The sequence below is a fragment of the Dysidea avara genome, chromosome 7 (assembly GCF_963678975.1).
Source record: "Dysidea avara chromosome 7, odDysAvar1.4, whole genome shotgun sequence".
Lineage (NCBI taxonomy): Eukaryota > Metazoa > Porifera > Demospongiae > Dictyoceratida > Dysideidae > Dysidea > Dysidea avara.
In genome coordinates, this window is record NC_089278.1 from 38,193,860 (window position 1) to 38,209,453 (window position 15,594).

The 15,594-nt window shown below is 37.5% G+C and overlaps 3 protein-coding genes across 5 annotated transcripts in view; 1 reads left to right on the plus strand and 2 right to left on the minus strand.

Annotated features, from left to right (window-relative positions):
• LOC136262274 (peroxisomal membrane protein PEX16-like) overlaps nt 1-5,232 on the plus strand; it is a 13,052-nt gene extending 7,820 nt beyond the window's left edge. For both annotated transcript variants that reach the window (XM_066056493.1, XM_066056495.1), the window contains 2 exons: nt 4,893-4,957; nt 5,011-5,232. In XM_066056493.1, coding sequence (XP_065912565.1) covers nt 4,893-4,957; nt 5,011-5,072 — 127 coding nt within the window. In that variant the 3' untranslated portion in view covers nt 5,073-5,232. The remainder of the gene's footprint in view (nt 1-4,892; nt 4,958-5,010) is intronic.
• Nucleotides 1-15,594, minus strand: part of LOC136262262 (uncharacterized) — a 55,696-nt gene that overhangs the window by 36,503 nt on the left and 3,599 nt on the right. The gene's annotated exons all lie outside the window — the stretch shown is intronic.
• LOC136262263 (probable serine/threonine-protein kinase pats1) lies at nt 8,024-13,505 on the minus strand. 2 transcript variants are annotated; one of them, XM_066056479.1, is made up of 6 exons: nt 13,248-13,505; nt 9,078-10,680; nt 8,657-9,027; nt 8,546-8,599; nt 8,201-8,492; nt 8,024-8,153 (listed from the first exon to the last, which is right to left on the minus strand). In XM_066056479.1, exons 2-6 carry the CDS (start codon nt 10,664-10,666, stop codon nt 8,108-8,110), a joined length of 2,352 nt encoding a protein of 783 aa, XP_065912551.1. In that variant the 5' UTR covers nt 10,667-10,680; nt 13,248-13,505; the 3' UTR covers nt 8,024-8,107. The 2 variants fall into 2 exon arrangements, with proteins under 2 accessions (XP_065912551.1, XP_065912550.1); XM_066056478.1 differs by having other exon boundaries at nt 8,546-8,611; nt 13,248-13,349.

Here is a 15,594-nt window from a genome sequence, read left to right on the forward strand (position 1 = left end):
TTGGGAGAGGTCTGTTGAGAAGATTGAGAATTGCCAATGAGGCACAGAGGCCACTAGTTCCAATAATGATAACAACAATAATTAACTGTTAAATACTTGGTTGAATAACACAGCAATCTTTTTGTCACATACGCATTTCAAATTACCATTTCCTGTATATGAAAATTACTGATATTATGCTATTTCATGTGATCACTTATCATGAACTAACACACCCAGCAATATGTATGTATTATACTAGTCTAGCTACAAAGAGAATTTGTACTTTAGCATTACTCCAACACTGATATACTAGTCAAGTATTCTAATAGAATAGTCACAACCTAGGATAGATGTGGTTTATACCATGACTATTATACCATGAGTAAGATACAGCAAGGAAGGGATACATCGGACCTTTGCTATATTACATTACTACTAAATTATTAGAACAAGTAGAAGGAATTTTAAGTTGGATTAGGGATCAAAGAAAAGAAAGTGGAGGATCAAGGATAAAAAAGTGGTGAAACACAAAGAAGGTTGCCTATACCTGTAGATATACTAGCGGATTCTTTTCTACTTGTTTGTTTACTTTTTTTTACAAATGAACCAGCACATACCACATTAAAAGAAAGAATAGCACCAGGAATGCCATAAAGGTAATGTTACGTCAGAATGCGCTCCCCTACAATCAATTACATAGCGGAAAGGGAGGTGGCTACACAGCGTTACAAATGAAGAACAGTATGGGAAGTGTCTGCAATAAATCTAGTTGCTATGGAAGCTACAGGTGGTTAGCCAACATAGCCCAGCCACAGGGAAGCCACATCGCACTATTGCGATGCATTGCCAGCAAAAAGGAGGACAAAGATAAGTCTATGATGAGTGTATTGTATGTACTGCAGTTGGTCAAAAGGCACATCTTGAGACAAAACAACGTCGAACAGTGAAGAAATCAAACCTGTAGCCTTATCCATTGTCAATTTATGTTTGGCTGGAGGCATCAGTTAGTTAGTCAATGTAAAATTCTGTTTAAAAAACATTTTAGGATTTGAGGTTGGTCTGAAGACATTTTGGGGCTGTGCCTAAACCAATAGTGCCACACTGTTATGAAGGGAAATTGAGGCTGATTTTAGGGTGGCTGGAAAAGTTCTTCATGATCCCTACAGGTTTTTGCAATTGACTTTGTCCCGTTTGCAGTAGAGTTTGTCACCTTCACAGTAGAATTCATCCCATTTGCAATTGAATTTGTCAGTTTTGCAATTTATTTAGTTGCTTTTACATTAGAATTCGTCATAACTACATTGACTGCAAGAAACCAGCCGCTTATCGCAAGGTGAATCATTTTCGCCATGGAGAATATCACTTGAGACACTAGAGAGTAATTGAAGCTGGTTATACGCGAAGCCATTAGCTGTCTGTCAAGTTAATTAGCTTGTTCGCTAGTGACCACACCCATCGCCAATGGAGCAGCACAGTTGTGAATGTTGCTGAAGAAGCCGTAGCAGAAGAATTATTGCCTTATAAAGAGTTATTTACAACAGTTGTACTTCAGCAAAATCGTGGAGCAGCTGCTACATCTTGTTTTCATGTTTACTGCAGCTGCCAATCTTGTTACGGATGAATTCTTGTGCCAATGCGACGAATTCTAATGCAAAAACCTGTAATATACAGTACTACTGTACTGTATGATACATACTTTGTCTATCTCTTATTATTGCAAAATTATTAGAATACAGCTTCTAATAGTCACTTCTTATCCACACTTGAAATGAAATAAGTCTATGTTCTTTACTTGAAGAAAAGCATTTTGGATTGCAGTTGTGTAATAACATTGTTTAAATACTCTAATAGAATATACGCCTACCTCAAAATACTTTTTTCTGCAATTTTGGATAAATGATGGTATGAATAAACAAGGAACAGATATCCAATGAGATTACTGAATCTGTGAATGAAATGTGTGTATAGTAGAATGTCAGCCACCAGACAAACCTCTAACTGGTCAGCTTTAAATTCCTACACCTGTACCATGTGGTAGTTGCCTATAAACTAGTGCAATAAAAATAATTTAAAAGTGAGGTAGGTAAAGGTAGTGAACAAGAGGTGATAGTAGCTATGAAGGAACTAGCTACTCAGCATTGTAGCAATGTGGCAATAGTTTAATTTTTTTTTGTTAGAAATAGCTATGAAATTTCTGCTGTATTAGAGTGTCTCGATCTCGCCACTCAGCTATGCAGGATATCAAGCTAGTAGGCATGGCACATTCCATGATGTGTTCTTATTGTTCAAGAGGTGTGCGATTGTTTTAAAAGTTACTCAATACTACAGTCTGTTAAGCACCTCAAATAGTTTCATGGCATCTAGGATCCTCAGTTATCTGAACACCTTGGTTCCTAGGGTTAGACAAAAGTGTTCAGAGAAGTGAATTTGTTCGGATAAATGAAACCCATTGAGTCAATTACTCTATTAGAACACATGCTAATGATAAAATACTCTAATTGAACAATCAGTCTTAGTGTTCAGATAATCAGATAACTGAGGTTCGGATAAGCAAGGATCCACTCTACACTCCTTCAAGGAAAGTGTCAATGCGGAAGCTTAACACTTTGGTATGGTTTGCTGGCTTGAAGAAAAAGATGACCATTCAATTGAAGATAAAAACGCAGAAGACAAACATTCATCAGAACTACTGAACGTACATCCCACCAGTGAGTTTGTTGCAATGGCATAAAATGGTGGCTGTGCACTGCTTCTTTTGACCTCTAGCCTTGCAACTATGGCAGATGGGCTGGCAGGCAGGCTGGCATACAAAATTTTGAGTTATGGTGACTTTTTCTTTTTTTAATTCAATATCCAGTGTTTTCTTATTTTTAATGTTCTGAATGGAGTAAGATGATTCTATAAAGGTAATTATTGCCACATATGATATTTCCAGGATGGGTTTTAAACATGGCTTTTTAGCGTAGCACATCACTTTAGGGGTAACCCTAGTAAACAATATGGCTGTACTGTTTAATACTGTAGCATGACTGACAAAAATATACAGTGGGTGGAAGTCACTGTAAAACGGCATTGAAACCGATTTGGGTACATTTGTTCAGCTCATCTGGGCCTAACCCAGATTGGATCACACTGCTTCTTTTGTGAACCAAGCCCACTTATCGAGATTAGTGTCTGTAGGCATATGAACAACCATGCCCATTTTTCAGTATTATTGCAGTCTGTACTCTGTAGGTATGCACAAAATTCCATGTCTGTTGCTGTCTGCAGGCTTACGTGAAGCCACGCCCATTTCAATATTGGGAATATGTTATACTATTTGTAAGTGTATGTAGAGCCACGTTAATTATGATGAATTGAAGTTTGTAAGTATATCAAAACCACAATAGCTACTTTTTGTACATGTTATTCACACATCCAAATGTAGTTCTTGGTGCACACGTCAGTGTAGGGTCACCAGTACAATCAGTGTTGGGAGTAACGCATTACGTAATATTATTACTTTTGTAGTAATTAAGTAATATAACGAAATACGCTATAAAAACAGGTAATATAACTCAAGTTACTTTTAAATTACTTACAAATGTAATATAACTCAAGTTATTTTACTTACAAATGTAACGCGTTACCTAAGTAATATAATTACTGTAACGAATCTAATATTACATAATATTATTACTACAAGTAACCAAGTTACTAATCTCATTAGTAATCCTCTGAGTAACGCCTAGCCACAACGAAGTAACGAAGCCTACTGAATGAAGCTTATTCACCAGCTTCTTACTTATAACCAAGATTTGCACATTGTCTAGCAACACAATCATGTCACGTGATAAGGTGGTAGTTTCACATGTGACAGCTTAAGGTCAAGAAAGGCTGTGGACACAAAGTAATATAATATGTAATATTATTATAGTTACTTATACAGTGGAACCTGCCTATAACGGTCACCTTGGGACCAGATATATCTGGCCTTTATATTGGTACTATGTAACTGTAACTAAATATTTCAGTTGCAAATAATATGTAATATATACCACTTTAGCGTGAGCATTCAAAGCTGCCGCTCGGTGTTTAACTTGCATATTGCCTGGGAAATATCATGGAAAAGCGGTTTGCCAATGACTTTGGTACCCAGCCAGTTCAAAGAATCAATGCGCTTTGACTCGTTACGTTGAGCAACATAGAGCTTTGTATTGTGGGACTCATTTTTGTAGTGGTTGCTAAACTTAGTACATTTGCTAAGATAGACTAGTTGGTTGTTACTAAAGGATAATGAAGGCACGAAATGATTGTTTGGGCGATCGTGGATGCGTATTTCTACCCACCGCGTATCAGCCTTTGAACAGACCATGGAACAGCAAAGCTACTACTGCTATGTTGAAATAGGTTAGTAACTTACAGTCCTAAGTACTTAACTTAATATAATAACTTACTTACTGTCCCAATAGCGAAGTTAGTTGGCTTAACTTAGTACAAAAATGATAATATAAATTCCATCCCACAATTGAAAGTTTTCTAACATTGCGTGTTGAAGCATGGTAACATATTAGTGACGTTTTAACGTATGGACAACGTTTTGATGACTATTAGCCCACGCTATTAAAACCACGATCGATCTTCAGATGCTACTGTATAAAACAAACGGCATGAGTTCTCGTTAGTTCTTTCACCTATTAGGTGAGTGCGCCCACTTATACCACGGTTGCTTGGGATTTTGCTGACATATACACCCGCAGCCCTCGGGTCTGCGGTCCTTGGGCTTTGAATGTATATATCAGCAAAATCCCTCACAGCCATGGTATAACTATTACATGTAACTAGTTACTTTTACAAAGTAACTTGCCCAACCCTGAGTACAATGAACTGGTTTCAACTCTGCTATAAACTACTTGACATTTTGTCTACAGGGAGAAATTGCTGGGAGTACTGAAGAGTGTATTGTCCAGGATTCCCTTCATTAATATGTTGTCTGGTGAGACATGTGTCATTTTTGTCATGCTGTACTCTGATTGGCTGTATTTGTAGACCTGTTGCTAGGATACATACCAGTGTGGCAGGACACTTATTTCTACTGCTGGATGTCATGAGCCCCTCTCCTTAGCAACAAGTCACACCTTCATCAAACTACACTGCCTACAATATCCTTGTTTAATGATTACAATTACGTGATCACTTTTTAAACATGTTATTAATGTTGTTTTGTACACACAAAATCTTATCTTTTTTTTAACAAATGCAAAAAGGTAACTATGTAGTTATTTACACAAGTATTAATATGAGACTTCACAAATATCATTCAAAGTAAGGCATCAATATTTACAATCAAGTGTGTGACAATACCTCAATACTTGGAACAGAAGATTATCACACAAACCAGTGGAATATGCAAACTTGTAGACTATTCTATTAGAGTACTGGTACTGTTGAAATTCATCTTGTTTGCTTGGTAGTAGAGCAGCATAGTGCAAAGAAATGTGATAAACATTTCATACACTTTGTGATAAGCTACCCACACAAATTACACTCCTTATTTGATATACTGTCATGTGGGAAATTTTCAAGGGATGAATGAAATGTGATTTTCTCGTGTTTTTTTTATTATTCACAAAAGTCTAAGGTAATAACATATTATAGATCTGTGTATTAACCTAAAACATTTCACAAGTATATAGTCATGAAGCTAACATTACTTGCAAATTTGCAAAAGTTGCGTCCCTTGAAAATTTCTGGCTGTACGCTAGTGCCACTGCAGATCTGACCTTTGGTGACCTTCACAGTTATTTTACGTTGAGAATTCACCATTTCTCCCTGGGGACATTATTCTACACTGTTAAAACAAGCATGGTTTTGAATTAAAGGTGTTGACCTAAGAAATAACTTTTGTTTGAAGTGAATAGCTGATTCCACCTCAAAGTTATGACCGTTTCTATTAGTGACGCACTTTATTTGTATACCATTGGAGTTTAAATTACCAATAAGCAGGTGATCTCATGGCAAATATAACTTTGAAAATGAAATCACCTATTGATTTCAAATAAATACCACGTTGTTAAGAGTTGGACCAGATTTGCAAGGCCATATTTAACCATGTAATATTATGCCTCACAAAAAGGATTAATTTTAATACAAAGATGGCTGTAAAGGTCACCAAAGGTCAACTCTGTGATGTCACAAGGACTAGTGCAATTTGTGGAAAGTTTTAGAATTGCATTAAAAAATTACTCACAATGTTGTCGCTCTACTGTAACGTTTTGTTAATTGCAATTTGCAATAAATGAATGGACTGCTAAAATGTTACTGAGTCACAGTAACATGTGATTTGTACGCCACCAGCACTATTGAAGTAGACTATATATGTACAATTGATTCACTTAACATGTAACCACATTAGGCTATGTATCAGATTTCATCAATTTCAATTTTGTACTGAGGTAGCTACCCAAAAGGTAGGACCACGTTTGGTAACAGTTATACTGTAACATTGAGATAGAATCAGTCAATATCTATGATTCAATGCCTACTCCATGTGGGTCTTCAATCCATCTTTAATAGTTGAATGAAGGTAATACTAACAGACATACTGAGAGAGCAGATGTAGCTTTTTTAAACAGCTTAGGGTATTGCACAAGGAATTTCTCATCTCTCCTTCAACAGCCTGTGTCATATGTTCTGTATGTTACTTATGCCAACATACATGTGGTACATAATTTAATAGTATTAGTCATGTTGTGTATTGTATTCAAAGTTTGGGTACAACAAGTGGATCAGATCTCAGTCTTTAACATTAAGGAGCTGGCCAGTGTCAGCTGGGACATTCCCTCTTGTCCATTGTAGTTCATATTTTGCTGGGACTTGACTATAATGAGACCGAATATCTTTCCAATCATGTGTCCCTGGCAACCCATAATTAACTTGTGAATAACGTAGCACCTTGATATTTACCCCTAACATGTCCACTATTGCTCGATGTAATTTTAATGGTGATAACAAAAGGTATTAATCATACTTGAAAATTTGGAAAGGCCATAAGATCTCTTTCTCAGATCCAGTCATCACATATCTATTTTCAATTGAACAATTCCTCAGTGGACAATCTACTTGTCTGGAGTGAGTGTATTGTAGACTATACAAGTTAGTCATCTGATTCTGTTTGCCCTTACCATTAGAATGAGTCAGGGGCTATAGTAGGGCCAAAAAGCTATAACTGTCTTTAGGTTGGAAACGATGATGGCTAGTTGTAAGTCAGACTGAAAACCTACATTAACCACAATTATTTACAGAATAGTACAAAGTCACAATGCATGTGTATTATAAGTCAACTTAACATCAAAATTCAACCTCAGGCTAAAAAATTCTCTTATGGCCTGCACATGCTGTTTTATTATTTCCCTGATTAATCCAACAATGTGATATTATTTTTGTTGTTTTGTTTTTAATTGCCTTCCCAGTTCATAATGTCCTAAAGTTGCTTTCAGACCTCATAACATTTCAGTCAGATGTTTGGCTAGTTGCTGTTATTATTCTCTAATAACATGTCCCCACACCCCATAACTGGGTGAGAACTCCCTTCAGTATACTCTCTCCATTAACAATTTACTACCATAACAACTTGTACCATCTTCATCACAGCCAGCTTGATACAGTTATATTATACAGTGCTGCATGTACATTAAAAGTTTGGAATATGACACAATAGAGCAATAGAACACAAGTTATGTATATAAAATTTATTATTTTGATATCAACCATGCAAGTAAATCAAACGTCATTCCACTTCCTGTTCTTTAAGCTAGGTCTGCTATAAGGAATAGTTAACTATACCGCCACAAGAGTGACTAATTAACTGTTAAACCAATTAATTAAGGGTGTACAACTCATATTATTTCCTTGGATGCCACAGTGTTCTCAGTAGTGATCAAGATCTAGAATTACAGCCCAAACTCAATGTCTGTACATACACACACAACTTTACATTATAGCAACAAGTTGTGTGTCCCTGTGATTATATGGCCATGTTGCTGCCATTATTGTTGTTCTCAAATCAAATTATAGACACGAGCACAATATACAGATTTGCAGCTAAGAAAATTCTACATGTGTGTTAATAAAGTACTACATGTTCTCATAATACAGTACATCTCCTCCGAGGTGTGTTACTTGGTGATTGCCTGTAAACCAATAAGATCATGTGATGTATTACTCATAAGTTTCATACGTTGTCACTGTCAGCCTTCTGAGATCATCCTCTATCTGTTCAGTAACTGATATCAGTTGTCTGATCTTTTTCAGGGCAGCTAGTAGAGTAGCCCAATTCTTTGGTCCTACTCCCTTATCAGTAGTGACCCACTCCTTTAGCAACTGATGACAACATTCCTCTGGATCATCCCTGTACTTTCTCTGGATAATTCTGATGGTGGAAATATCAAACTCCAATTGATCAGCAACTTTATCCCAATCTGCAGCCACTCGTGGTACAACAACATCAAGTAAGTGTTTTGCAGTTGGTCCTGTACAATTTAAAATAATTATATACAACAGAATTTCAACAGGTCACACTTACTTTGTGTCAGTATTCTGTTGAGATTACCAGTTGATTGTGTACTTGCTTCAGTCACTGAAGAATTGCCTGTCAGATTTAAAGGTACTAATATTGCTGATACTGCAATCTTACCTTTTGATGTGGTCAGTAGCAACATGTAGGACTTCCTTGGGACAATCTGACCTGGATTTCTTGAACAAAGAATATCATTTACTTCACTGATGTCATCAAGTCGAACATGAGGTAAACAGCCTTCTTCGTGTTGGAGTGGACACTCCACATATCCAATGGGATCTTTAGCTGATGGAATATATGTGTGGTGTACTTCATGGATTGCCTCTTTCAGATGGGCCAGTAACTCCTGACGTTGACCCAACATCATCGGCTGATCTTCCACATGGAGAGTGATGAAGCACTTGATAGAGAAGGTAACTAGACACTGTTGTAGACAGAAACTCTGCCTTGTCATGTTGAAGTCGAAATAACCAGTGCCTCGGTAAATGCTATACAGAAGAAATATATAAATAACATTATAATAAGCACATTAACATACCGTCGAACACAATGTCCTTCTTTGTTGCACCACTGAACAGTCTTGACAATCACATGGTTGAACACAGTTTCAAAGATGAACTTGTCAGGGTAGTGGTACAACACAGCCACATCATCAACTTTCTTCTGGTACACCTTCCTCTCGTTGTATACCAACATGGAAGGAACTACAAACACTTTGCCACTCTTGGGAGTAACGTAGCTATCATCCTCATCAATGAACTTTGTGTTCACTGGCACTTCTACTGCAAGATCAAACTTCTTCAGCAAACCCAAGATAACCTCTTTCTGCTGGAGACGACCACATCTCTTCAAAATATCATCAAGCAATGCTTCTTCCAGTAATCCGTAGGTGTCATAGCGGACACAAGCAAGCTGGAGATTAGATGAAGATGGCTGGCAATCGTGTGTGGAAATGACAGAGGAGACTAGATCAGATACCTCTTGTGGATCAACAAACACAACATCTTGTAGGGAAGGCATATCAGGATAGAAGAGGAGAACACCTTTGTAGGAGTAGTGGAGGAGTAGTTCTGTTACTCTGTCTTCCTCAACACCAGCTCCTCTTGCAATATCTATAGCTTCCTGTCTAGTGATGATTGATTTGGACTCTGATATTTGTAACAAGCCACTTTCAAACTGCAGGTAAGAAATAGGGCATTGCTTTTGGATGGTAGCAGTGGATGCCTTCACAATGATCTGCTTCACAGCTGTGAACACTTCAGACTCTCTGGCTTCATTATCGATGAAATGAAAAGCATCAGATCGATCACTTGGCAAGTGATCCAAAAATGGCCTGCCTTCAAATGCCTTGTAAAATTCCACAATGATATCTTGCTTCTGCTGGTCGGTAAGATCCTTGGCATGAGTGGCTATCATCAATATTGTGGGGATTCTGTTGGAAATGTATCCTTTTACTGAGGCCCCACAGTGACTGTAGACAGAAAGGAAAAGAGTTTCTAGCACTTCAAGGTTTGTCTGCATTCCTCTCGTGGCTACTTTTTCTTTAAACCTATCCAAACGCTGCCGGCACACCACTGTCTGCTTCAAGCCTTTTGATGCATCAAAGGTCATCAGCACTACATCCTCTGGAGACAAAAACATGAAGTGGACTTCGTAATAAATCTCCTGCCCTCCCAGATCAAGGATTATGATGCGTACATCTCCACAGGATACCTCTTTGGCTTCTACTACCTCCTTAACTTTTGTAACAAGCTCTTCTGGAACTTCCTCTTGTTGAATGGATGCTGGTATTTGTTTGTCATCAAGACTCTTTGTTATCTTTGAAATACGATCTTTCATTTCAGTTTTGTACAGCTTAGGGAGCTCTTGCGACTGAAGTTCCATTTCAATTTGCTTCCACTTTGATACCAAGATACGATCAATGAAGCAACGATTGACAGCTGCACCTATGGTGGACTCCTGGTTCTTTTGGAACTGTTTGTCAAGTAAGGAGCCAACAGTGCTGGTCTTCCCTGCTCCTTCCGCTCCCATCATGACCAGCTTAAGTTGATTGGCAGCTCTAGTGCCTTTCTGTGCAGCTTGTAGGTATGCATATATAACTTTTGTGTTGACTGCTCCTCGTCCCATCTTTGCATGTGGCACTACACAATACACAAGCTAACATAACATGAAGTTTTATGATGTGAATTTTATAGTGCCTAACCTGAAAACAAAATAATTATTGTACAAACAATTTAAACAGGTATACATCAGGATTGTTAATTAACTTTTTTTATTTTTTGATCTAATCAAATTAACAGACCATAATGTGTTTGGAACAAAACTGGAAGTAAAATGGAACATGATTATGTTGAGAAGTTTACCCTCACAAAACACATGACTACAACATTTCTTATTCTCCTCCTTTATAAAGTACTGGCATCTATTACATCAGGAAGGATTGCTTGAAGCTGACACTAAGGCTTTTACTCAGTTATGAAGAATGCATACATGAATCAGAATCAACTATATACCACATAGCAGCTTTTCAAGGCTAAAAGTTTTCTCAAATCATTACATCAAAAATTCCTTTTAGAATCACGTATTGCACACTTTTTGGGAGAAATTTTTGCACATTAGTTGAAAGAATTTGTACCTACCATGGTATACAACAAGACAGAGTACTGCAATTGTATTGTCAACAAGAGAGCTTTAATACACATGATAATGGCTGTGGTAATGACACTTGGGAGACAGTAATAGACAATGTGGTGGCAGTTGACCATGTACCCAGAACTCTTTACAAGCCCATGATAGAATCCCTCGGGTGGTATCCACTAGTGTTATTAACAACTGAGCAATGATTGTAGAAGATGACACTTTGATTGAGTGATGTGACAAATGTGTTGAAGATATAATTCAAAGCGAAGGTTTTACAAATAGCCTAAAGTGTTTGCAAAAAATTCCTGCACATGCAGGAGTTCAGCCACACACACAGCAGTGTAAGGACAGTTACGTTTTATAAGTGACTAGTTACATATTACTTGCAACTGAACTATTTAGTTACAGTTACATATTACCCATAAAATAAAGTAACTATAATAATATTACATATTATATTACTTTGTGACCACAGCCTTAAGCTGTCACGTGTGAAACTACCACCTTATCACGTGACATGATTGCGTTGTTGGGCAATGTGCAAATCTTGGCTATAAGTAAGAAGCTGGTGAATAAGCTTCATTCAGTAGGCTTCGTTACTCAGAGGATAACTAACGAGATTAGTAACTTCGTTACTTGTAGTAATAATATTATGTAATATTAGACTCGTTACAGTAACTATATTACTTAGGTAACGCGTTACATTTGTAAGTAAATAACTTGAGTTATATTACCTGTTTTTATAGCGTATTTTGTTATATTACTTAGTTACCACAAAAGTAATAATATTACGTAATGCATTACTTATGTAACACATTACTCCCAACACTGCACACAGGTACATATGGTAATACATATGGTATACTAAAGTGTGTATTGTAGGCTTGTGGCTATTATAGCCAAAAGTAGTAATTATAAGAGGGATGAAACAAAGATCACATGATGGACAATATTACACTTCATTTTCAGCTAGGTTTCACATGTTATACAATGCTACAAGTAAAGAACAGTAGGAGAAGTGTTGCTGTAATCAGTCTACTCGTAACAGAAAAAAAAAGGGGAGTTTAGCATGACAGCCGCTGGGAAGCCATATTGCGCTATTGTAAATTGACACCTTCTGTTGTCAGCAAAAACTGAACTGGGACACAAAAGAAAACAAAGGTAAGTTTATGATGTGTGTATTGTACATACTGTGGTTGACAAAAAGGCACATGAATTGACATCAAACAATGAAGAAACCCAAGCCCGTAGCCTTATCCATTGTTGAGTTATGCTTGGTTGAAGGCATCAGTCAGTCAGTCAGGCAGGCAGGCAGGCAAGGCATGCAAGGCAGGCAAGGCAGGCAAGGCAGGCAAGGCAGGCAAGGCAGGCAAGGCAGGCAAGGCAGGCAAGGCAGGCAAGGCAGGCAAGGCAGGCAAGGCAGGCAAGGCAGGCAAGGCAGGCAAGGCAGGCAAGGCAGGCAAGGCAGGCAAGGCAGGCAAGGCAGGCAAGGCAGGCAAGGCAGGCAAGGCAGGCAAGGCAGGCAAGGCAGGCAAGGCAGGCAAGGCAGGCAAGGCAGGCAAGGCAGGCAAGGCAGGCAAGGCAGGCAAGGCAGGCAAGGCAGGCAAGGCAGGCAGGCAGGCAGACAGACCAATTAGTAGAAAATTCAAACTTTTATAGAAACTTGTCAGAAGGGCTTGGAGTCAGTCTGAAGATATTGTTGGGCTTGGTCATGCCTAACCCATACTGCCAAGCTGTTGTGAAGGAATAGTGAGGCTGGTTTCTGGATGATATTTTTGGGAGAAAGCATCCGTAATATCAGATATAAGTCAGATTGTGTGTATTTATTAAATGGTAGAGAATCATTAATTACATATCCTACATTGTCTAGTGTTCAGTATGGTTGTACTGTATTCATGTAGACCAGCTGGTCTATACAGAACTGAAAAACTTGTACCTCTGACCATGTTAGTGGAATAATAAACATTTACAAGTAGTCTAGTTGAACATACAACTATACTAATAGAACAATCATTTAACAGATAACATGTTCCACTGTGTTAGTGTATGATTAGTGATGACATCATACCTTGTTGTGGATCAGGTGATCTGGTAGGTTGTGATCTAGATGACTCCTCCAAAAGTTGTTTAATCTTTTGTTGTGTCCACTACATTATGATAAAATGATCAGTTAATACTCTAATAGAACAGTCAGGTGAACACACAACATTAGCAATGTAATACATATTACTGATGAACAGGTCTTGTTGAGATCTACTAAATGTACATCATGTGATCCTCATGGATGACTCTCATGTACACTTAGTGTACAACAATAGGTGTGATAATTAAATAACTACAAAGTGTCCAGCTAAAAAGACATTAATTTTTGTGGTCACATCCCTACCTTAATGTGTACAGTTTAATACCTTACCAAATATGATAAAACACTCTAATAGAACAGTCACCATGATGTACCATATGTAATATCTTTTATCTGTAACAATGATACCATCCTCATTTACCCCAGCAATCCCATGAACTTTGGGAACACAGAGCCAAAGGCAGAAAACCCATTAATTGGAAAGTAGCTAGCTACTAGGCTAGGAGTGAGGGGAACTGGTACTACATATGCAGGAACTTATAAACTCCCAAGAGCTTTAATTCCCTGATCACAACTTTAATTTAACTTCACTGGGTACAGTCTATCTCAGGCAGCCAAATGTAAAAATATCACGTGAATAGAAATAACCAAATTTCACACCAGGTGGACGGCGCTAGTTTAAACTCAAGGCTACTGATTTCATTGGCTACTTTCAAGTACGCAACTTTTAACACTTTGTTTCCCTAGTCAACCAACTGGAAATATTCAACTGATCGATCATGTGATGCACACCCTACCTCTATATGTGACATATTTACATTTGCAATAGTTGTACAGATGTGTCTGTATATAAATGTAGTGTTGAAATATGTTTCATCAACTAGTGCTATACGTCAGTGAGCAAAATAGATAACAGACATGGACACTAAAGTGTGTATTGCTTAACGTACAACAAATATAATACAGAACTCATCACCTACATGAAGGGCAGGCACAATTATTATATCAGTCACTTAGTTCAACCTCACCAAGGGCAGGTACTGCTGCTAGTAATTGCTAAAAGTTTAGTCCATGAGATATTGTCATTGTTTATTGTGTGGATTATATCCAAATTAAAACACTCTAATAGAGCAGTCACCTCAATAGAATCTGCTTAGAGGCCGGCCAGACAGCACCACTATTGAGTGATTGTACTTCCCACAAGTTCTATTACTTTAAAAAATAAATAGAGAACTTAAATTTTGTACTATACATTGTTTCTACCACATTTAAACCACAAGACACTTTTACAATTGGCTATACGCAACTCAAATTACAAATACTCTAATAGAGCAGTCATATTGTATAAGGGACCATAAGTCGAACACTACAATAAGTCACACAGTACCCATTTATAAATGTTGCGTTCCATCAAAATAAATATACAGATGGTGATTGCTGTCTTCTGACCCTGTATGATGACCTGTAAGCTACACAAAACACGTCATCTCAATATCTTGTGATGAAATTAAAGTATAGGGACTAGGACAATTACATGACTTAAGGTGTTCTATGGAAGAAGTTCCATTATCAACACTAGGAATTATAGATTATATCATTGTATTTGGTACCTACCAAGGCCAATCATTGAACACTCAGCTGGGTAACTAACTTATAAGCACCGGAAATCATTCCATATTAGATGTGTGTCATTGTATGACTTTTGGTAACTTTGAACATTTCTAAAAGATGCAGAGCAGCTTTTTTTTACACACAGACAGTAGTAGCACTTGAGGGATTAGTCACATGTACCCAGGGTGGATGACGTCACAAGTCATACAGGGGATGTTAGGAGTGATGATACAAAAAGTGCATGACTTACGATCTTTATACTAAAACTGAAAATAGATCACTACAGGCACAAGTCTGAACGTGAATAACCAAACTTGTTGATGTTACACTGATCAGTGGAACGAGATATTTATACAATACCAGTTTGTGTGTATTGTGATCACAAAATACTCTAATAGAACAGTCAGTATTATTGATGAACATGTACTGACAAGAAAGCTTGTAGGTCCTTACTATAAAGACCTCATACAAAATGACATGATAAGTTATAATGGAACTAACAAGTAATCACAACAAAACTAATACTAACACTGTATAACTAAAGGACTTGTCCATCTGATGACCTCTAGACAGTATTTGGACTACTGGTCCTAATACTGAGTTATGGATTTTTCTGTTTGTTTACCAACAACAAAATTATGTACCAATACTGGCCTATTGTGATAGTGTAAATAAAGTATAAACACTGTTCCATTGTATGTTGAGGTGTGGATTGAACCAC